Source organism: Trachurus trachurus, assembly GCF_905171665.1.
Source record: "Trachurus trachurus genome assembly, chromosome: 21".
Classification (NCBI taxonomy): Eukaryota; Metazoa; Chordata; class Actinopteri; order Carangiformes; family Carangidae; genus Trachurus; species Trachurus trachurus.
This window is the reverse complement of record NC_139899.1, coordinates 18,131,590-18,155,472: the sequence shown is the minus strand read 5'-3', so window position 1 is coordinate 18,155,472 and position 23,883 is coordinate 18,131,590. Positions and strand designations below refer to the sequence as shown.

Below are 23,883 nucleotides of genomic sequence, written 5' to 3'. Positions count from 1 at the left end.
TTCAGAACTTCCTTATGATTTCACTGTACAGACCAACCCGTCCGGTGCCTTGTGTCGTTCAAGAGAGAAGGGTTGAGAAGGAAAGCTGATGTGTTGTGGAGCCTTGAGAAGATGGACCCATATTTCACGAACAGGGGGGTCAGTTCATGGTCTGGTGCGCTGTGTTTCTGTTTCGGTTCCACACATTCCTTCCCTGACAGCCTGGAGCAGAGAGCCACTGGTACGTCTCCCCATTGGGTTTGCCTCCGCTTGAAAACTCAGTGTCTCTCTACTGACGGTTTCTGGTGATGAGAGTGGTGCTGCCGGAGTCTGGGCCCTAGAAAACACACATTATCCCACACACACTTTACCATTGAGAAGGCAAACACATTAAATAATCCTCTATTAATAATCTATCACTTACTATTACTGATGAACAGCATTGGAAGAAACACATTCCTGTCATTCTTCTACAGTAATGAGTAGTGTAAATAGTACACTGTTGTCCATAAAGTTGGTATAAAATATTTTTTTATGATAAAATGATGATGTGACAATATTATTTATTCTTCACAGATAACATGTATACTTGTCCAAACCTTATTGATCAATCTCTTTCAAACATATCACTATGACAATTTAACCACAATTAACCTTTATAATAGGAATAAAAAGAGGAATGTGTCTGAAAACAAAATCTTTCCAACTTTATGGGCAACAGTGTACAATCATAATTATTGTGTGATCCATTTTGACAGATGTCTAGACTCACACTGTGCCACAGGAAGACCACAATAACAGCCTGCATGTACATAAATAAAATAATTTTAGAAAAAAAAACACAAAATTTAATTTCCCAAAAAACTAATTACTTCAATAAAACCATAATTCAATATATTTTTTATTTTATTTTATTTCAATTTTTTAAGGTAAAAGGGGTAGGGGTATATAAGCTTTGGCTTCAACCTACACCCTTTCGGTTATATAAGCTTGATATACCGAAATAAATAATTCATTCATTCATTCAATTATGTCTTGAAAGTAACTAATTATAATCTTTCAGTAACATGGCCAACACTGCTGATGGGTAGCTGTGATGATGATGATAAAACAAAATAATGTGGAAGGAGCACAGCAACTTTCCTAAAAAGTGCTGATTGGAACTGTGGATAGCCTACAGCAGGAACAGCTGCTCATACATCCATCAAATAAGTCAGTAGTACCTTTTAATTATTTACTTTGAGCAACACTCACTTACTTTTTTCCGGGGTTTTTTTCTCTCCACCATATCACAAATGAAATACCAGTGTTCTTAGCTGCAAAATGCTCCACTGTGTTCATTAGCTATAGCCACTATCCTTTTTGTGCTGGGAGGGTGTAACATAAAGTGGATTTTAAGACATCTCCCCTTAAAACAGCTGGCTGCTGTGGCTTAGAAACTAATGAGGGAAGTGAGAGAGAACCAAGACAGTAATGTTGTGTGGAATAAAAACAAACCAGTGAGCTGACAGGCACCACTGATTGGTGTCCGCCATTGTACAGCTGGACTATATCTTGGCTCTGAGCAGTTTCCAAGCAACGTGTTTATTAGCGAGTTAGATTTTGTTTTTATTGGATAAAACCAAGCTAGGTGTTTCCCAGTCTTTGTGCTAAGCTAAGCTAACTGGCTGCTGGATATAGCCTGATATTTATTGCTCAAGCGTAACAGTGGTAGCAATCTTCTAATCTACATCTTGGCAAGAAAGCCACTAAAATGTCAAACTAGTGGGCCAAGGATAAATGGAATATCTACAGTATATACTTAACACACACACACACACACACACACACACACACATGCTGAAACATGATGGAGCACCACAATATAGAAAAAATCTGGGAGATTATCACTTTAAGTGAGCTAATTAAGGTACAATTTATAAATTCCTCAAGTTGTTTGACATAGTAACAGCTGATAGCGACTAAGTACTCACGGTGTTGAATGACTGGTAATATGGTTGGGGTCTGGAAGGTCTTGACAGTGGCAGGACCTTCTCCTCCGGTTGTTATGACCTGCACCTCCAGTCTGTAGTAGGTGGACGGCCGCAGATTGGACACTACAAGTAAGTTATGATCCTGCCAAGAGAGGGAGGGGAGCAGCGAGAAGACATGCAATCAGCTGAAATACAACAGAACGCGCCTTTGAATTTGACAGGACACGGATTTGAATTTGGCTGACGACCAAGAGAGTATCAGCCGCATAGCTGTCTCTGCACAAGCCACAGACAAAAACAAAGACTTTGTTTTCATAAGGCTTGCTGTCTCTCTTCTTCGCTGCCAGCTTGATAAAGTGTGCGGTGGGTGGTTTTATTTATAGACGAGCTCCAGAGGCTGGGAGGTGCAGATAGGCGGAACGTGTTGTTGATGGAGAAGATTATGTCAAAGAGCGTCTTTTTTAGAGCTCTCGTGGAGGATGAAAGAGGAAGACGTGAAGGCAGATGAAAAGTTAGAGGAGGAGAACTTCCAGCAGGACACAACACTTCCTCAGATCTACCCCTGTGTCTGTCTACACACACCGCCGCTTATCGCAAGATTCATGCAAAGGTACCACAACAGCCTTATCCCTACATCAACCTCAACCTCTGACAGATGCTGTGAAGTGAAATGCTGAAGATACAGCATACTTCCCAGCTGCCAGGGACACGTTTTTTTGAATATATATATAGATGACAGCAAGGACCCTGCGGTGTATGGAAACATATTTGAAAACAGCTTTTACTACTTGGCCAGGCTACTACAGGAGTTGAAACAGAAACCATTCCTGCTTTAATGAAAAAAAGACTCACTGGAGGCAGGATTTGGGACTGGGAGATGATGCTGTTGGGTAAGCTGTTTTGCCGGCTCTCTGTGGTGATCTCAGCCCAGGTGACCTGGAAGCCTGTGATTCGCTGATGGGGAGCCACCCTGGAGACACGCCACAGGAAGCTGCCAGTGATGTTTCCCTCGTTGATGGAGAAGGAAGCTGTCAGGTTCTCTGGTTTTGCTAAAACCTTTGGAAGCCCTGGTGCTGTTGAGAAATAACTTGTGAGTTTTACAGGTTCTGTAAGGAGGATAAAAAGTTAAATCATTTCTTCTTGTAATCTGTCCTTGTGCTAAGCTAAGTTTATCAAATGTTACTTCTTATTTACCCTTAAGGCATAAGAGAGGTGTAATCTCACCTGACTCTTTACAAGAAATCAAATAAAAAGGCATTTTACGAAATGTTGAACAATACTTTTAACACTGAGTTCATTACATCCATCATCATTATGACAAGGATAGCTACAGTATCTTAGGAATGTGTCACTGTGACACTAACATTGATGCCCTTCATGTGTCAAACCACTGAACACTCACCCCCCTCCCCTGGGCAGGGGATGTGTTTGTGAGTCTTGCTCCGGATGGTAGCGCAGGATGGGGTGAGGAAGGTGGTGCTCTCATCCTTGGAGCGTCTCTTGGACTTCAGCATGTGAACCGTGACTTTGTACTTGCAGGAGAACAGCAGGCCCGGGAGGTTGATGTAGTTCTCCTGAGCCAAGAAACACATTATTCAGCCCTGATGACTTCGACATGTCACCCAGGTCAGCTCCCATGGAGCTTCAGAGATAATTAAATACACAGCGCCAGGGCAGATCACATTCCCACTCTGGCCTCAGGAACATGCCCCACATTATATAGGACCACAGTGAACACTCACATGGGAAGGGTTAGACCACCATTCTACTATTCAAACTGCAATATCAATGATTTCTTTAAAAGCTCTCCAAATGCAAAAACAAAGATGAACTTAATTAAGAAGCAGTAACCAAAGTGGATTTATGTGTCATTTGAAAAAAAGGCCTGTAAATCCATGTTAATGAATTGTGTGCAGCAGTCTTACACTTTACACTCACTTCAGGCTTTAATTATCTATTGATCTTAACAAAAAATGCCTTTCTCATCTCTTTTCGAGGAAACAAAAAAAAAGGGAAAAGAAATCACGCTGACTAGTGGATTTAGATCTTGCATTTGTAATAAAGAGGTTCTACATTAATAGGCAGTCTCTTGAGAAAGAAGGCGTGTAGTATATTCTCTCTGATATGAAACAGCTTTGATTAAAAGTGAATGAGGCGCTGTGCTCACATAAAAGCACAAGCCTGGAATCCTTCCCAGTGATCTATAGAAAATGGATGTATATTTCCTAGCAACCAGAGCGCTGGTCCCCAAAGAATGCGTTGATTGCCAGGCCTCTGCCATCCTGTATCAGCCTGAGCCCAAACAGTTAACACCCCCTCCCCACCCCAAGACTCCCCCAACCCCTACACAGACCCTATTGCACCCTAAAGGAAAGCCCCATGCAGGAGCTTCGCTGGAGCCTTTGGAGGTGAATGATCCCCCATTCTGGGAAACATTTTTTAAACTAAATGCGTTTTATTGGCCAACACACCACATGTCTGACCACACGAATGACTCATAACATTCGAAACAACAGCCAGCCATTTGCCCGGTGCAAATCCAACACAACAGGGCTACTTCGGGGCCGGGCTCACTCAGCGGAGTTGTTTTCTTTAGAGGAGCTGTCCTTTATAGGCATCAGACAAAAGCTTAGCCACGTGCTTTGCATAGCACAGGGCTGCTGATCAAGTCATACATCCGTGCACTCTGTGATCCCGCCATCAGTTTGGAAGGCGCGAGAGGTTTTGCAGGAGACTGACCTGCGTGACAGATTTCTCCAGTCCACGGGTCTCGTTGTGGTTGCAGTACTCAGGCATCCACTGGACATGGTAGCGACTCACTGCTGGATCTGAGAGGAGGGAATATCACAGGCACAACTCAGTATTTTGATGTAGTCATGTGTTTATGCTTCCATAAAATATAAAAGTCATCCCACTTCATTTTGTTGAAGTATGTGCAAGTACTAAACTTAATAGTACTTTAATCCTGAGTTAATTACTGCAGTCAAGTTGATCTAATAAGATGAAATAGAGCATCAACAGAAGAACAGTGTCCATGTTTGATCTGTTCTGGTCTGTTTGGCTTCCAAAACAAGACATGTGGCTTCTTCTTGAGTTTTTATATAAAAAAATAATTAATGAACAAAAAAGCTGGTTTAACTGATTGAAAACCAATTGTTTCTTTTAGCCCTGATTATCATTACTGTTGCATTACTGTGTATGAAGGTAGGGCTAAATTCAATTACTATACACACTGTTGGGTATTTAAATTTTTAATAATGCATGTTTCTATAAAAGTCATCAGAGGATTTCTATGTGAAATATTATCGTGCGAAGTGACTAGTAGAAAGTCATCATCAGATGAAACAGAAAGATAAAACACAAGGTTGGCTGTTTCATCCCTAAGCTTCTCCCCCACAAATCACAACGTGTGTCCTTGAGAAACACATGCGCACATACGTAACTCCCTTCAGACAAGGTGCATTGTGTTGCCAAATGAATATGATGTAACTGCACTGATCAAATACATAAGCGTGAGAAGCCCCACCCTTCTCCCTTTGAAATAAAATGAGATAATGTGGCTTTTAGAAACTTCAAAACTGCACCTCAGCCCTGAACCAGTAAATACACTTGGTTATCTTTCACCACTGCAGCCACCGAACATGAATCTGATATCAAAAGACGATCTGTCAGACTGAAATGATTAACTGATGTGTATCTCACAGATTACAACGTTCCCCATCTGAGAACTGCTATCACTGTGTCCATTATGGATGATCGTGATAACTTATGTCTCTGAAAATAAAAAAGAAACTTGAAAGCGCTTCCGTCTTTTTTTAATCTTTGCATTAGCTTATTAACATGAACCTTTTCCTTTTGTTCGCTGAAGGCTCAATTCCCCAAACTAAACTTTTTCTGCTTTGGCTTGTAAGGATGTTATATTCTCATCAGAGGAGCAGGAGCCTGGTCATGCCAGGACACACTCGCTCTCCTCCGTTACTGTACAGTAGCTCCACATAAGCTCATCAGCAGTGTTTATCTGCCCATCACTCTCATCTTATGTTACTAGATTTATTATTCATTCGACTGTGTCGCTTGGATATGTGAAATACTTCTCCGATTAATAATTGAGTTATGCTATGTTCGCCCCTTGGCGGAGGCCTGCGTTGTAGTGGGGAGATAAAAGGGGTCCTTTGAAGGCTTAGACACAGATCTGGCACTTGGAGCCCCTGAGCTCTTTGGAAGCAGAAGAGAGGAATTACAGGGAACCGGGAAATCGGGGCAAAAAAAATAAACAAGATATGCCGTAGCTGGGTCTGACGGAGAGAGGGGAAGTGGTATGTAAAACACCAAATGGGACATGGAAATCAGGTAGAGAACAGAACCTCAGCGATGTTCGACAAATGGTGACTGGAAGCGAGCCTCAGAAGCACCGCCGCCACTGCTGCTGCTGCTGCTGCTGCTGCTGCTGCTGCTGCTGCTGCTGCTGCTGCTGAGCTGTCCATTGTCTGGGTGCTGGGCAGACAGCGATATATTATCTGAGCTGGTGTACAGTAAAGGTTCGCTTTCGTCTGCTGGAGAGAACCCAGAGGGCGGACTGCTTTGGATCACAGAGACAATGAGTGAGGGTTTAATCGTGGTTCAGTTAACCTGTCCCTTTTCTGTGTCACACAAAGCAGACATCCAGAGAACCATCTGTGCATGTGTGTGTGTGTGTGTGTTTACAGTGGTGGAACGCAGGCTGTCAGATTCAAAGCCAGCGGTCATCCCTCACACTAATGAGTGGCAGTGACACGCACTCTGCAGACCAGCGCTGCGAACAAGAGGCAGAAAAAGAAGCTGGACCGGGATTAACTCCGCTCTGCAACACTGTGATTCCCAAGCCGCGCTCGACCCCCGTCAGCATCACTCAGCTCTCTGAGTCCAGGCCAATCTTGCGAACAGCTCTGGGCCAACTCTATCTTCCCCCTCGCTCTCCCTCACTCTGATTCAGCAGTTGGTGTCTCACCAGGCCTCTCCTTCAGCCAGGGTTTGCATTCTTGACTCTAAGATGTGGAGTTTGGCTTGGGCGATGACATATATTAGTAACATAACATAGACCAGTGAATGGGACTTGACAGGTTACCCTGAGAGCATGGTTTTCAAGGTTTCCATATTTCCACTCTGGTATTAACAGAAGGGTTGGGGAATGGACACCGCTGGGACAGGCATTCCTATAGGCTTTAACCCCTTGCGGTGGTGCAACCCACTGCCGTTTCTGTTCCCTATGACATCAGGTCTTGTAAAACAAAATGGGCTGCTTCAACGCTAATGCGAGGGTGAGGATCTATTAAATACAGCTGTCAATAAATCCCATTGCACGGCTCCGGCTCTGTGTGTTTATTGTTCTTTACTGAACGGTGGCTCCGCTCTACCAGCCCATGTGCAGCTTTACACCAATTTGCCCAGGAGTCACATTCCCAGCTCTCACAAAGACACATTCTTTCATACTTAACTTCACTCTCTATTACATTTGCACCATCTGATGCCATGTTTATGAAAGCAATCTTCCATTGTTTGCATGACTATGCCTCAGTCATAAGACTTTCTTATGGCGTTCGTGTCTCATAGTGATTGATGTGCATAATGGGGTGCTAATTAGATTCTAACAAAGCTATAAATCAATATGGTAGAGTGCATACCTCCCCGGTTCTTCCAGTAGACACGGACCTGCAGCTGGCCATCCTGGTAGAAGGGCGTGCCTACCTCCAGAGGGCCAGATGGGCGTTTGGCCAGGGTTGAACCAAGAGGGGATATCTCCTCCTTCTTTGACTTGTGCACCGATTTCACTGAGAAGAGAAAAGGAGAAATGTTTGCTGCTGTAGCTAAGACACAGCGGAGACTGTGTTGTGGCAGACTCTCCAGCATGGTAACAAAAACACACAATTATTTCTTTGTGAAACCACAGCAGTTACAACACGTTCTTTATGCATAGATCTGGTGTAATTTGATGGGTACACACAGCTCTAACACTGCCAAGGTTAGAGGTTCAATTCCCTCTAGAGCCACACATGCTTAAAATGTACACACTCGCACCATTGAAGCTCGGCATGTGCTTCCGAAGCACGCCGCGAGCTCCGGATGACTGCAGTCCTGTTGTCAGTGTACTTTGGCCATTCCTGCTTTTTTGCAACTCTCATGATGATTGTTTGCCTGAAGACTCGGTAATTTAGCAAAATCCAGCTCTCAAGAAAAACAAAAGAAAATTGGATCTGCTCGGTTGGTGCAGCCAAACCCATATGGATCTGCAATCACAAATCTACAGCTCCATCCAGGTTTTTCTTTGATTTCAGGAAGCGCATGACCCTGCCTGTGACTCCTGATTGCACCTACCATGCTTACTGCGCTATCTGCATCAGAGTGGGGACTTAATCAGCACTAAGGTGCTTTGGCTGAACGTAAATGACATGTATATTAGGCTATATATAGTTTAACAAGAGTAAGATCTGCAGCCATGATATCAGCTCTGTGTGGCTGTGCAGCAACATGCTTATGTCGGCATACAATTACACTGCTAATATGCTAGTGCCTATATGTTTCCCACTTTCACAAACTTAGGTAAATATGTGAGCATTTTCACTACACAAAGTGCAGCTGGGGCTGATGGGAGCGTCACTAGCTTCATTTTTTGGACCAAATGAGGTTTTTACATGAGTGTGGCCGTGGAGAAAAATCAAGAGATTAAAGTTGTTAAAATTCACTTTGAGTAGGACTGTACCAAAAATCACGACAACACATAGCTGTCGAGACCTTTCCCTTGAAAAACCACAAATATCAATCTCATGATGACGCTACAGGCAAAGTCAGGGGGATCACCAAAGGCTTTAGGATTCATCTCCTGGGAACTACAAATGTCATGGCAATCCATTCAACACTTTAATAATAATAATCGACTGACAATGTCATCCCTAGAGCTGCGTCGCCAGGGTGCCCAAAAAATATTATTAAAAACAAGTCAGTCGCATTTGCATGCATATCCAAATAGAGGTATTTGTGTGAATGTCCTGCTCCTACACAGAGCTATTCCCTCTATTGTAGCCTATAGGTGCAGATATTTGAAGCCCGTAAAATCCGATCTCATGGTGGTTCAGTTCAGCAAGCTTTAATTGTCTGCTACTCTTTGAAAATGGCAAATAATAAAAAAGACAATTAATTATAAGCACCCGTGTTTACCTGATTCATTATTCTGGCTGGTGCTGAAGTGAAGTGAAGCCTTGGAGCTCTTCAGGCGCACCTGTCCCCAGTATGTGACAGCCTGCAGCTCCACAGTGTATGTGTTATTTTGCTGAAGCCCCTCCAGATCCACCCAGTTCTGAGCCTGTGATGAGAGAAAAAAAAAAAAAAAAAACTCTAGCATGCTGGCATGTGTACGTTACCACACTGTCACTTGAGCCTACTTTCAAAGCCCCTGTCACCGTCCCAGTCATAGTTCCAGCTCAGCTCAGCTCAGCCCGGGCCAACTGGGGGCCTGTGGGAAAGCCTTTCCTTTATTGAGAACACATGCGGAGTTGAGGAAGGCACCGTGGCGAAGAGATAGCCTTCAGGGCCTTGTGAGGGAGCCATGTTATCAGAGCCTCCCAGGGCTTCCTCACTGTGTTTGACTTCCAGCATTCCACCATCAGCGTGAGCTTGATGAGTTCTTGTTATTGACTGTGCGTGTTTTGACATTCCTCTACCAGCAGGCTGCTTTCAAAGCCCCGAGGTGCCAAAGTGGAAACCAGTAGTACATGTGTCAATAGGGTGTCTGGTGTCTCTTACCTCTATCTCCTTGGTGCCACATCTGCTCTACATTTCCAAAACTAATTCAGGAGAAGACACTATAGAGGTGTGTGTTGACTGTCTAGACAATCTGTCTTTTGGTTCTCTCTAGTGAAACACTACTCAGAGACACAGAGAGATACGTGCCATCAGGCCAAATGTTACTGGATATACAGTGCAAATGTCCACATTTATTCAGTCACATTTATCGTCTGTGATTTAAGACGAGAGTGGCGATTTATCATATGATTTCTCTGTAACGTCAACCAGTGTTTGCATACATCACTGTGTCATTTCTACAGAGAAACTAAAAAAACTTGTTTGCAACACTATCAAAATGTTTTTCTTTGGGTTCCCAACTTGCCCAACTTGGGAAGCTGAGCTGTGTGAGCTCTTAGCCTGCCTGTTTGTTTGAGCTTTTGTAACCAAATTATATTTATCCTGTCTAGGTAATCGCAGGGGGCGTGGGGGAGTTTGTCTATGTGACATGCCAGAAAAAGGGCAAAGGGCCATGAAACCTCTTCTCTCCATCCAGAGTAAATACTTGAAAATGTTCCAGTATGCAAACTTAACTGATACTGGGAGTAGTGAAGGCTTTAACAATAATACTCAAGAGGAAGATGAAAATGTCTCTTGGATGTTTTTAGCTGTCCTGTCCCGTTTTACTTAGTCGCAACTTGGTCTAAAAATAATGTATCATGTAAAAGATAATAACAGTTTAGGAACTGGGACTGTAGTTGCGTAACAACTCAACTTCTAAGCGACTGACTTATATGTTAAAATAAGTAATAAATAAATAAAGCCATATACCAACTAAAATAGCTGAATTGCACAATGAAATAAGAAGTAAGGGAAACAATATGAATGTAAATTGTGATATTTAAGAAACAGAGACCTTGAAACCATGATGTATCACTTTAAATGGAGCTATTTATCACACTTAATGTGTTTTCTTTCAAAGCTTAACAGTGCGTTTAAGGGTTCTTTCATCAGTATAAGGAATCAAAACAAAGCCGAACACATTGCACCAATCTGTGTATGATTGATAACCTTGCAGTAAATGAAACTCCTATTCCATGTTTAGCCATTGCAGGCCATCGTGGATGTATACAGGGATTTGTTTAGGCTGGAGGAGAAGATGCTGAGATAATCCTGGACCAGAGTCTGAAGCCTTAGAGAGAGGAAAATGGGGGAGAAGAGAAAGAACACATCACTAAGACAGGACGGGAAGATTACCCCGTTGGTGGTCTTTCTCCTTTTCTTCTTGGATGGCACCATGGACTTAGTGGGCACAGTCCAGCTCCAGAACACTTTGTAGTGATGTATGGGGATATCGGACTCCTCCGACAGGGTCCAGTTGAGACGAGCTGTCACCAGGCCTTCGTCGCCCAGTGTCACGTTGGTGATGCGCAAGCTGGTTGGGGCGGGAGGGGCGGACGGATCTAAAGATGTAGCAGAGACACGAAAACAACACTGTCACAGTGTGAACAGATTTTAATACATCTGCAGGCATTTAGGGAGGAGGAAAAAGAAGGGTTCAACAAATCTTGGGCGAAGGCAGTTTTCTTCAAAGTATAATTTCAGGCTGAGATACCTTTCACCACTTGACAGTTTGCATTGCAGCTGAGGAGGGAGACCAGTGTGACACTGTGTAAAGTAATTAGTCCACCATTCACAATCCGCACTGAGATGTTATGACAGGTGTCATGTCACGTCTATGACAGCGTTCAGCAGGACCGAGAGCGCGGGTCAGAGGTTAACAAACACATGCTGCTCACTTTGGCTCCGCACTCAGCATTCCTGCACTCTGTGTGTGTGTGTGTGTGTGTGTAAGTGTGCGTGCGCAAAACGAAAGTCGGTTCTGAGTTATCCATGTGTGCTGCGACCCAGCCTGCTGCCGGCTGCTGATGTCAGCCTGGTGCAGGAGGAGAGGCAGGGCCACATGCCAGACGCCAGACCAGAGGGAATAGCCCTGTAATGAGAAAATGATTCACGCCACAGCCCAGTTGGCTCTCCTCTGCACTGCCCTCTCCCACCTGAAACACATTTTATCCAGTCCAAAAACACAATCGGTCACATCGGTTCTCCATACCAGCTGATGTTGGCCGCGCAAGATAAATAAGCAGTCAGTTCTTACAAATTGCCCCAACAAAGTATAGTAGTGCAAAATTGCAATCAGATGATATGGCCCTACTATATAAATAACAATGGCATGACACACCGGCCAGGAGCTCATCAACTCCATGACAGCTCCCATCAATCTATCAACGTTCTGGCACTGATTGGTCTGATTGGAGATCAGTTTCCATCCCTGCAGCTGAATCCTTTTCCCACCTGGTGTCTGGATCTGTCTGACAGCCATCCACAACACTCTGGGGAGCAAATGTATGACGAAGAACTGACAGGACAGGTGAAAACACACACCCACAGATGCCAACAAACTCTTTACTTTTTGTCTTTGGCACAGTTTTTAGTGTTTGGCAGAACATGGTTTGCACTTAAGACCTCTGCCAGTCGTAAACAACTTTATCTACCCTTAAGCTTTATCTAAGTTACTTGATGTGCACTCTGATAAAAAAAGACACAGCACTCCACACAATGTAGATGTTTTACATATGAATTCAAAGCTGCTTCCTGAGCCATTTATTCTCAATATATGCGGACCAGCGGGCAGATAAGCTCTGTCTCTACATGTCAAACAAACACACTGTATCTGATGTGAATCAGATGCTATCTAGTCACAATATTATATTGACTAACGCGCGAGGCCTGGGAACCACACAACAGTTGGCTGTAACTTTAACAAATGCCATCTGCAACACAACGTGGCTATTTAGTGTTATTCAACACTGGAAAATGCAGGGAGGGAGAGCTAAGCTGTGACACAGGACGCCATCAGAGTGCGTTTGCACTAATCTGTGGCAAAGATCTGAAGTGCGTCTTGGTTGCGTCACTCCCGCTGGATGCAAGACAACACTTGCATTCATTTGAAACCTGCAATATCCTGACTAATTCAGACGTATTACATTTTATGTGGCTGTAAAGAAGCGGGGAAACCCTTCCTTTGAAGACACAAATGAAGATCTGGTTGCACCGCAAAGACGAACACCCAGTCATTTCTCATTACTTTGCATCGACATGTATCAAACTCTCATTTTTAGCACACTGGCTAAATGTGTGGAAACTGTGGAGGGGGAATACTTATTTACAATTCAGTTTAATACGGCAAACTAAATTCAGTTTAATATGGCAAACTAAATTAATTCAAGAGTTTAATGTATGCTGCGTGAAAACCATCAGTCAAAAGTGATAAATGTATATTTAAATTTGTCATATTTAGTGTACTGCTGTTTAATGGAGCTATGGAGTTTGGCTTAGGAGGGGATCACACAAAAAGATGAATGCTTAAACGTGTTTTTTAGGCCTCTAAAGAGGCGCAAGGTGCAAAGTGCAGCCAAATAAGAAACTATTTTCTTTTTCAAAACAATGCTGATTTTTTCTTAGAGTTAGATAAAGTAAGCTCAGACAACATATTCCTATAAACAATTGTTTTTTCTGCTGAGATAAGGAGTCAAATCCGGTCTGAAAACTCTTTCCCAAGGGCTCCACCTGTTCCAAGGTCTTAACCATAACAAATGTGGGGGGGCAGAGGGTGTCAAACAGGAACTTACATACAAAGCAAGGCCACACACACACACACACACACACACACATATGTAGATACACACACCGACCTCTGGAGGAGCGGAAGTGTTTGCTGGGTGCAGTGAAACCTCGGGTCCCGTGGACATTGACTGCAGCAACTCTGAACTGGTACCATCTGCTGGCTCTGATGTCGGCCAGTTGGACGCGCTCCTCTGCAGTCTGAGAGACAGATGGGGGGGGGGGGAGAGCAAACCACAGGGGTCAGGGTTCACGCAGGGTCACAGCCCCAATGTGAGTTTGCTGCCACATCAGTCATCTGTGTGTTTCTCTTTGCCAAACTTTCAAAGACACTGTGACTGGGAGGAATTTGCAACCGCATGCAACAGACTGCCGGTGCGGTGCAGCACTTTCACAGCTGTAGCACGTGGCACGCTGAGGACACGTGAAGCTGAAATACAAATCTCATCAAAAGAATGACACAGACAACACAACATTTGACAGGATCTAAAAAGGGCAAAAACCGTCTCGCTTCTCACTGCCGTGCCTCAGTCTTTTAGATGTCTTTCATGTCTTTCCTACCTGTGCCACCGTTTCCCACTCTGTGGCGTCGTCCTCGCTGGGATGGATGCCATAGTTCCAGCGGCGCTGCACCACATAGAGGACAGGCTCCACGGATATGTTGAACTTGGAGGACCAGCGGATTTCCAGCTGACCCGACAGCTGCTCCAAGAACACCAACTCTTTCCTCGGCTTCAGAGGGACTCCTAAAAGTACAAGCAGGGAAGACGATGCCGTGACGAGAGTTAATACCACCACCACTGTGTGGAACACTATAGGTGAGCTACGACATGAAAATTTGTTGTTTTCCCTCCGGTGAGTGAAAGTCAGCTGGAAAGATAAACGACACACTCAGAGCTGGACAGATATAAGATTTGAAAATGAGACATGACCTCACCGCAATAGATTTAATACATGCTGTGGGTCAACAGCATCATCTTTCTAGTGTGACAGATTGTGATATTTCCTGGCCAGAGTGATGTGTTTTATTAGCTGCGCTTCTTAGTAATGATACACACAGTTTGCATTTAGGTATGTGAGATGGCACGTACAACGTATCTCGCTTTCTCTCTTTCTTTGTCCCTCTCACACGTGCAAACACACACATATAGGTGAAGTTAATTTGCATCGTTGCACTTCGCGTTCAGCCTTTCAGACAAAGCTGATGTGGCCATGTGTGATAAATTAGAGCTCTATTAAGTGCAGGCCTGGGACAAACACACCGCGCCAAGTCGGACCGAGTCGCTCAAGTGAATTTATTGCAGTGGAGACGTAGTGAGCTGTTGATTGAGCGTCGGGCACAGTGATAATGAGATGGAGATTGGAAAAGCGAGTTTGAAAGTACAGGAGAAGGCTGAATACATCCCACAGTTTTCAATAAATCACCTAGCACTCCAGACCATTATGTTGGACCTCTGTCGCAGCCGGGCGGCCCACCACCGCTCCGGCATTTATAAACGGCATCAACACACGCTCAAGGCTACTGCACAGCATGTCGGTAAACAACATAATCAAGACTGTGTGTTCTGTATGCAGAGCGCTTGATCTACTTATATTTCTATTCAGTCTTCATACACACCATGTTAAAGTGATTGAATGATGCATATAAATCCTGGAGGATGGAGGAGGGTCCTTGAGCCACACGCATAGAGAGTCAGTACTTTGTTTTGTCCCGCTGATAACAGCTTTCTGCATACTAACAGCTGGGGGTCATTGTGCTGTGGTTTCACAGCTCCACAGCCAATTGTGTGTGTGTGTGTGTGTGTGTGTGTGGGTGAGAGTGTGTGAGAACAAACGTGTCTCGCTTCCTGCGCAATACTGAACACCAATGTAACCACAGCATTCCTCCTCTTCTTTCTGTCTTAACTCATCTTCCCACAAAAGTCACACAAGTCGTCCTGCATGGCACAAATCATAGGCGCGCACATAAAAAATATGGACACACACACGCACAATGTCGCTCTTCCGCAATATGTGGGAGGGAGGGAGGGAATTGAACACACTTTCTCTCAGCTTGCTCCTTCCAAAGATAGCTTTGGGTCAGGTTGGATCCAAGAATCATAGAGCGTTCATTTTTCAATGGCCACACGCTTACTCCAAAGCATGATGTAACTGCTGCTGAGGCACGATCAAGAGAACGGCATCCATTCATGTGTTAATCATGCCAACAATTACACTCCAGGAATATAATTCTCAATACTCACGCACATACTGTCATAATCACAGCTCTAATTACCGGGGTTAAGGAAAACACTACAAATAGTGCCTGTAGCACGAGGACTTACTGTAAACTGAGGTTGGCTGACAGACTGATTAGCTGACTGACTTGTTGTGACAGTGTAAATATGACTCTGGCAGAATTAGATTTCATACCGACAATCCACACATTTCACATTTTGTTTTAACTACCTTCCTGGTTGTTCCCTTTTTTTCTCCACCTACTTTCACACTGTGGTGTAAAAACTGTGCGCTGCCTTTGATCGGGAAGCATCGATAGGAAATCGAGTTGTATCACACATGGTGCAATTTCTGAAGACAGTAAGAGAACCAGAGAGGAAGATACAAAAACAAAACACGTACCAGGCTCTGACAAACCACTTATTTCGTAGGCATGCAGCATCTGTAGCACACCTCTGCAAATATATCATGATGGGTAATGGTGTCAGATCTATTTAGTGCACTGCACACCAAAAGCCCAGTGGGGCTCCGGCGTCTCAGAGATCCTGAACACTGCTGTTTCTCCTCTATCAGGGACATACACATGGGGCTGGGGACCCTAACCTGTACACACACACACACGCACACACAACCACACACACAACCACACACACATCTGAGAGTGATCTCAGTGGGGGAAACGCTCCATTTCTCCCCGCTTGTGTTTGCTAATGGCTTCCAGCATCATGGCTCATCACGGAGAAGGCTGCATACACACTTGTGCACACACAGAAACAATTACGCTCTTCAAACCATGAGCAACTAATTAGACCTTTAACACCGAGGACCAGGACCAGGAATTCCACCCGGACTTTCACCGAAAAGGGGTAAACGGGGTGTTGACGGCAACCGGTCGTGAGCTCAGGAGTTTGGACTGAATCAAGCAGCAAGGAGGAGGAGAGGAGGTGGTGTTGGTGGTGGTGTTGGTTGGGGGGGAGGGGGGGGGGGGGGGGGGGGGGGGGGGGCAGGCCACTTGATGTGAAGGTCTCACAGTGCGCTGAATGCTTTTCATTGACTGGGTCGCCTGTACTGAAATTTTCAAGGTTACGTGCTCAGGCTTTCATCTTTCCCCCGATTAACGTGCTGTTCACCTTCAGAGCATGACATCCACCGTGACGTCCCTCAGGATGTTTCCAAATCAAATATAAATACTAGCATGCTCCTCTGTGCGTGCGTGTGTGTTATGTGAACGCGCGTGCCCCGGCTCAAACTCACAAATCACACGCTCCTGCCTCTCACTACTAAATACAGTAAAAACAGGCTGACTGCAGTGCGTTTCAGAGCATACACAGCTACAGTCGCTCACTGCAGCAGTTCAAAGCTTGATTTAGACTCACTGCTCTCACTTCACAATCTCCTCAACTTTGTTATGGCCCCGGGCCGCTGACAATTGTGTGCTGATAGTGTATATAATGCAGTTCCAGCTCCCATCTCCAAGTTCGGGGGCACTTGGTTCTCTCACATAATGACTCGGCCGCCTTGGGCAGCGCTATTAAACTGTTTTACTGGAGCAAAGATTCTTGGGTACATCCGTGTCTGCGAAACCCTCAAGCTTATCCAGCAAACTCAAGACAGAAGATATATTCCCATTTTAAAACAGAAACAGCATAAGGAATGTGTGGGTGAAGTGCAATATAAAGAGATGAAATAAAGATTTATGATTCTCCGTGACTTGTCAGAAAATTGTGTAAGAAAATCTGCAATCTACGTCACCACCGGGATCTAAAAAGAATGTTTGACTGAGAGGGGGATTAATTGGTTCAACGCTATTTATGAAAATTATGCAAACTGCAACACTTAATCACATTAAAAACATGACGTTTGTGTTGGACCATTACCAGATAAAAAATGTCAGTAACTGAACAGGAGAAATAGAGATGGATAGAGAGTATCAAGGATTCGGCTGATGAACCGTATTAATCCGATCCCCCTTGGAAACAGTGCTGGGCGGTAATTAAATACACAGACGAGTGTTTGAATACACAGACACTTAAGTAACTATCAATCCACACATTTTTGAGTCTGGCTGTCAGCATGGGCTGCACTAAAGCTCTGTTACTGACATGTTTATCTTCAGTCTTTCCAAATCTTTTCGTCCTGCAGTGTACCGGCAGGGGTGCCATCCTCACAAACACATGCTGTGCAATAAACTAATGTTTAAAGACACAACACTTTGTTGCAAATTCTGTCAAGTTTTCATATTTGACATTTAATGGAAAATTTAATGAGACTAATGAAACATGAAGTATCGGGTTTGAATATTTCATTCAGTGTAAACAGAACAGGAGCTGGATTTCAGAACAGATGTTTTTGAAGTTAGTAACACATTTTATGGACTCGGTTTTTGACTTAATTGATGGTTAGCATTCTTTAAACTGTAGACACTCAGTGTATTTACATTCAGTGATTACCTCTCATCTCATACAATCTAAGTGGAAGAGACTGATGTGCAGGAAATAGTGCATGTATATAATCCAGCTTTGATAGGTTTAATCTCATTTTGTTGATATCAGTCGCTGTTTGTTTTTCACATTGTGAGCATTCAATTTAGTTGGGTCACTGACAAAGTAGCTGCCCTGCTGTCATTTGTATTATTGTACCAACCTTTTACCGCCAGTAACAACAGGTGTCAGATCAACTAGGATTTAAAAATTGTAAGAACTTCTTGCCGTTATCTGTTACCTTTGTAGAGGTTTTTTGGGAGCTGGCAGGTGTGACCACAGCCATTGGAGCAGCACTTTTTGACAGCCGAGCACTCTCCATCCTCCTCGCAGCTTTCCACGCAGGCTGCTGCGAAGCCACTGGCCTTCTCCGGGGCCGGACAGTCGCCCTGCTTCACTCCCTCCACCGACTTCAGGAACTCGCAGCTCGTAAGACACTCGTAGTGCTTCTTGGGAAAGAGCGGCTAAGGTGTGGGGGGAGAAGAAGAAGGAGGAGGAGGAGGAGGAGGAGGAGGAGAGGAAAAATACATGTCAGATACTTTTTAAGACCAGTCTGCCTGGCTGCAAACAGGCAGCTCTGTGAGCTAACAGGGATTGTCCTGTTTACATTTCAGCTTATGACTCACTGGAGCGGTAGGTACATTCAACAGCTTTGATTTAGCCTCACAGAGAGAAGGTCATTACAGAGCAAAAAAAAAGGGGGGGTTACTTCACACTCCTCTCCTCAAACTTTTCATCTCATAGAATTTTCCCACTGAGCCTGAAAAGCTCAAAAACGCCCAAAGTCGGCGGCAGCAGCGGCGGCGGCCACTGTATTTGTGGCAGTAACATACCTCACATAAATCCTGGCACTGGTTTTCCTTCAGGTCCCAGGATTCCTTGCAGGGCTCCAGGCACTGTGAAAAAGGGAGAAGAGTGTCAGTTTCTTCAAAGAAGCAGCCACATCAAAGGGGCCGCTGCTGTGGAGATGGTGCTTTCTGTGCTCAAACGCAGGCAGGTCAGACAGGAACCTCGCTCAGCCACTTCCCCCGCATGTTCACATCAGCTAGTCACCTCTTTTTTGTTACAGGTGCCCTGCTAAACAACCTTGTAGGAAAGCAAACACGAGGCAGCGGGGTTGTTCCGTTATGAGCAGACAGGCGCACCTGTCAAGTAAAAACTCCCAGCAGCCTGCTTGGTGAGAGATTTCCCTGCTCTTCATTGTTATCCTGCCTCTTCTCTTCTCTTGCTCATGTCTGGACCTGATACACTCTGGCACTGGCACTAAACGCCCCTCTCTCTGCTACACTGAACAGAGAGTGCTTAATAAATGATACACTTGGTTTAATGTTCTTGGGATTCCCTTTTTTTTCCTTTTTTTGGAAACACGTGGAACAAATTTACTGAATGTCTGGCATAGGCAAGGGATAAAAGAAAAAGCCTCAGTGTGAGTGCAGCTCAGAGTCTTTTTGCCAAACATAATGGGATGATAAAACTTTTAAATGAAAGTTTACCAATCTAGTCAAACTCCCCTTGCTGTAAATACAACAACTCACCGCTGACTGAATCAACCTCAATAAAAAACCAATGTGATATAACACAAAAGTCCATGTATGTCCAACAGAATTAGGCAGATGCTGCCGCGGGGGGAAAGGGAATGTGTTCAGATGGGACTGAAATGAGCTGGGGTCTCATGCGCTGGTGTGAAAGAGAAGAGCAAGTTCAGTCAAAACAGACAAACCGCTGCCAGGCTGCTTCTGTGCTGCACTGGGAGCAGCCCCAAAACCACACCAACCAGAAACCTGCCAAAGTCACTTATTCAACTCCATTTAATTCAGTCTCCTGCACCGGCCACAGCCCCGAGACAAGTCGCAGCAGAGCACTTTCAGCACCTCCACCTTCATTCATCATCCTGGACAGTCCAATATGTCGGTCAGTGACCACGGGGGAGATGTGGTAGAGTAGATATATGGAGATCATCAGCATCGGCGGATACACACACGTTAAACCGGAATAAGGGACTTACTAACTTGGGGAAGAAAAAAAAAGATGATGCGGCCAATCTGCAGTGTTATGTAAGGTACAGTAGAGACAAGTGGTTAAATGAGGGCACCTACTGTAGACTGCGTTTGACATAAAGATGATGTAAGAAATTTCACCTCTCAGTCCGGGAGGCCAGGACTGCAGTTTAATTCACTCATTAGCCAGCTCTGTCATTATTATGCCATTGCCAGTGAAAAGTTTATTTGCTTTTTATGGAGTGCAGTGGACGGGCGCATGATGAAACATAAACCTCGCTTCTGGAGGAGCATGCTGCAATCAGGACCATGCACACGCCTGCCAGCGCTCAATTACACCGGAGCTTGGGCTCTCTTTCTCTCTCTCTGGATCGCCCAGCCTCATCTCAGGCAACCGTGATCCCCGAGTGGACAGTGTGCTGAGTGTTTAACAACCGGCTCTTCAGCGCAGAGGGCGGAGGAGCTTGGATAGAAGGGTGTTTTTTTAATTACTTCACAGCAATATAGATATCACTCCAGTGATATAAAAATATGTGTTAGAAAGGGGGGGGGGAAATGTGAGACGTTTGAGGGAGAAAAGTTGTTATGACAGATGAGAGCTCCAAAAGAAACTAATGTGGTTTCCATGGAGCTGATCAGGTGAAACCGCTGTAACACCTCAGAGATTTAAGATGACATATGATCTCGAGTGCACTGTCCAAGTCCTGCCTCACCGTCTGGAGAGGCTGCGCGAGTTTCATCATCATCTGTTATTAATAATAATACGGTGACCTTATATCATTAATTCTGTTCTCAATTGTGTCCGCTGAGAGCAAAAGCCTGCGGAGCAGACGGGGCAGTAGCTGCGGCAACCCTCAGCATCCCGGCCTCACTCGAGCACCGTGCGGGAACAATGAGGTCTTAAGGCAAGTGTGTGTGCTGCAGCAGCGTCTAAAGGACATTCTGCCAGTAGACGCACATGTTAAAGCCCCCCAAATCCCTCCTACAAATCACTGAACATACACACATAAGCCCGGGGATCAAGCTCATTTTACTCATTGAGGGATCTTGTGTGCACGGACTGAATGCATTCCATTGGTTTTTCCTGAGGACGAATCTTTTTTTTCTTCTCTCTCTCTCTTCAGTTTCAACACAATCACAACTACACGAGAGAAAATAGAATCATCGTTACCTTGAGATGCTCGGGCTTGCGTGCCAAGCAGCATGAATTAACACAGCACATTGTGTACTGAGGATATTGCAACACAGATCAGAATGCTGGCTGTGTGTTCAGTGTTGTCTCACCCTCACAGTCCCAGTTTTTTTTTTTTCATTTTTCTTCAGGGCAAAAGTTCCAAACTATCTAAATTGTACCAGGAAGTGCATAAAAAATGTTACCAAGACAGTTGCTTTTGCTTGATCAGCAGGAATACCATGAATGGCACCTTGAAAAAGATAAGCATTTGAGTGGAGGCAGTGATAGCTCCCTGCAGGTGTGCTGGAAACCGACAGTCTGTCATCGTCTCCCCCCGGCCACACCCACAACCTGACATTTAAGCAGTGGAAGAGGAGGGCCGATGACAGATGTCTTGCCAAAGCAAATAGGACGGCGGGATATAATTACAAAGGTGCTCTCATCAATCAAGTGCTTGATTCCTATTTACACAGTTTGGTGCTCAATCTAAACCATAGCGCTGATGCTGCCAAAAAACATGCTTGGGAAAAGTGCCATAACAGATTTTCTATGAGGTTGTGCAATGTTTTTCTTTTTCCCTTTGGGGGTGATGGTAGTTTAAAGGTGGTGGTACAAATACGCACCCTCATCATCCAATCATGTACTCCGAGATTTTATATGCTGCAATTTTAAAAGCATGTTATATAGGACTTTGGTAAGAGAGAATTATACCAATCAGGAGCTAATTACAACAAAATAATAAAAGCAAAACCATTTACAAACCATACACAAAACCACCTGCGTGTATAAACTACACACTCTTTTTTAATCAATGGGAACAAGCTCGGAGATATCTGCGGTCTAACACAGAGTATTAGTGGGATCCCAGGAGGCTTGGAGCCCTCAAACATTTGCACATCTTTGCGCCGCCAATAGCAATGCTAGTGTTTGACTTCTTGAGATCTAATCTGGGAAAACACACCATGGAGCAGGAGTGGAGAACATAATTGAGCTGGACAGTGTATCAGCTCGGTTTGGGTGCCAATGTCTGGGTCTCCCTCAAGCAAATCTCTCATGCTGGCAACACAGCTACCATCTGTTTGAATAGTGGAAGGAATGCATGTAATTATCCAGTGCGCTGTTAACATATTTCTGGTACAAATTTCACCTAGAAAGACACAAAATGCTTTCGCTGAGAGATGTAAACAAGAGCACAGGGTTGTTTCTATGGACTTGGGCTGTTAGTGTTAACAAAAGCGGCTGATTTCCACCCCTTTGTCCCCTTATCTTCCAACCCAATAGTGACACATTCTGCATGGTTAAGTAGGAACATCCACAGCGGTCTTTCACTCCCCATTTCACGCCGTAATAAAACGCAGCAGTTGTTACTCTAGGGGACCCTGAAAGGCATTCTGTGGGGCCGATGAGAGAGTTGGGCTGAATGGCAGCCAATGCCACAGCCCATCTTCAGTTTGTCATGGCTGGGACGAGGCTGGGAGGGGGTTGGTGGGGTGGTACATGGGGGGGGGGCATGGGTAAAGATGGGGGTGATGGGAAGTGAAAGATTTTTTTTGGGGGGTCGGGGGGTCGCAGTGAATAGAACAGCCTTTATCCATCATAGGAGCGTTGGTTATTTCCACCCATCGTGAAAAATGCTCCCTGACTCGAGTGAGTGACTGGAATAACAAACTATGAAAAAGTGCGTATATATAAAATGTCACGCAATTGTTTTGTTTTAGTTAATGAAGCATGAACTGCTACCAGTCGGGAGCGCCTCGGGCTCAGCAACAGCACCGTGTATACAAAATAAAAGAAAGGCCGCAGTTCATACTGATACTGATGACATTTTCCACATATTGCCCCGGACATATTTACATACACGGTCACAGGGAGACGTGAGAGACATTTATGACTGATCCTGCTGTTTTGTAAATTAATTTTAACATGCGTGCAAAAATCACACACCAAAACATGTGAGCACCTATATCTACATGGCCTTTTTTAAAAACATTTTCTCACCCCTCTCCAAAAACTCAGAGATGACACCGGGCAGCTGAGTGCATCGATCGCAGCACTGACAGTTAGCGTTAAGCCCGGGAGGTGCCAACAGATATTTTACAAGGTGCCTTTGCTGCACCTCAGGAGTCGCAGCCCTCCGCTCCTCTGAGACAGACATGGTGGAATCTGTGTTGTTGATCACACTCACACTGTAAATCTCACCCCCAATCTCATTGAGTTATTGCTATTTTCTGCTGCCCTGGCGCTTTTCACACTCGCACGATGACCAGACTCAATTATTCCGGCTGCTCGCAGCTCTCTGGTAGTATCTATCGACCCATCTAGGAGCTCGTCGGGCTGTGGCTCTCTTCTCTATTAAAAAAGGCCACTCGCTCCACGTACTCACTCTCTTCTCACTCTATTTCACTTTTATTTGGCTATCGTCTCGCCTTCGCTCCCCCCCCCCCAAGTTCCCTCTAAGTTCTTATCTCCTCCCGGCTCTCATTTCTCCATCCGTCGCTTTTCCCTTCTCCTTCACCCTCAGACCACGTCCACTCTAATCCACATAAAATTTAAAACTCATCTTTTTCCCCCCGCTTTGCCTTTCCATCTCCCCAAAGCCAATGTGTTCATACTGAGAAAATGGA

At 44.7% G+C, this 23,883-nt stretch overlaps 1 protein-coding gene across 1 annotated transcript in view; it reads right to left on the bottom strand.

Annotated features, from left to right (window-relative positions):
- Positions 1–257: 257 nt before the first annotated feature.
- The window catches only part of anos1 (anosmin 1), a gene marked incomplete at both ends in the record, with an annotated part of 39,630 nt that continues 16,004 nt past the window's right edge, over positions 258–23,883 (bottom strand). The window contains 12 exons of the mRNA XM_083996287.1: positions 258–316; positions 1,953–2,094; positions 2,805–3,025; positions 3,355–3,526; positions 4,692–4,780; positions 7,613–7,759; positions 9,144–9,288; positions 10,965–11,170; positions 13,463–13,592; positions 13,953–14,137; positions 18,330–18,552; positions 18,922–18,984. Of these exons, the coding sequence (XP_083852413.1) occupies positions 258–316; positions 1,953–2,094; positions 2,805–3,025; positions 3,355–3,526; positions 4,692–4,780; positions 7,613–7,759; positions 9,144–9,288; positions 10,965–11,170; positions 13,463–13,592; positions 13,953–14,137; positions 18,330–18,552; positions 18,922–18,984 (1,782 nt within the window). The remainder of the gene's footprint in view (positions 317–1,952; positions 2,095–2,804; positions 3,026–3,354; positions 3,527–4,691; positions 4,781–7,612; positions 7,760–9,143; positions 9,289–10,964; positions 11,171–13,462; positions 13,593–13,952; positions 14,138–18,329; positions 18,553–18,921; positions 18,985–23,883) is intronic.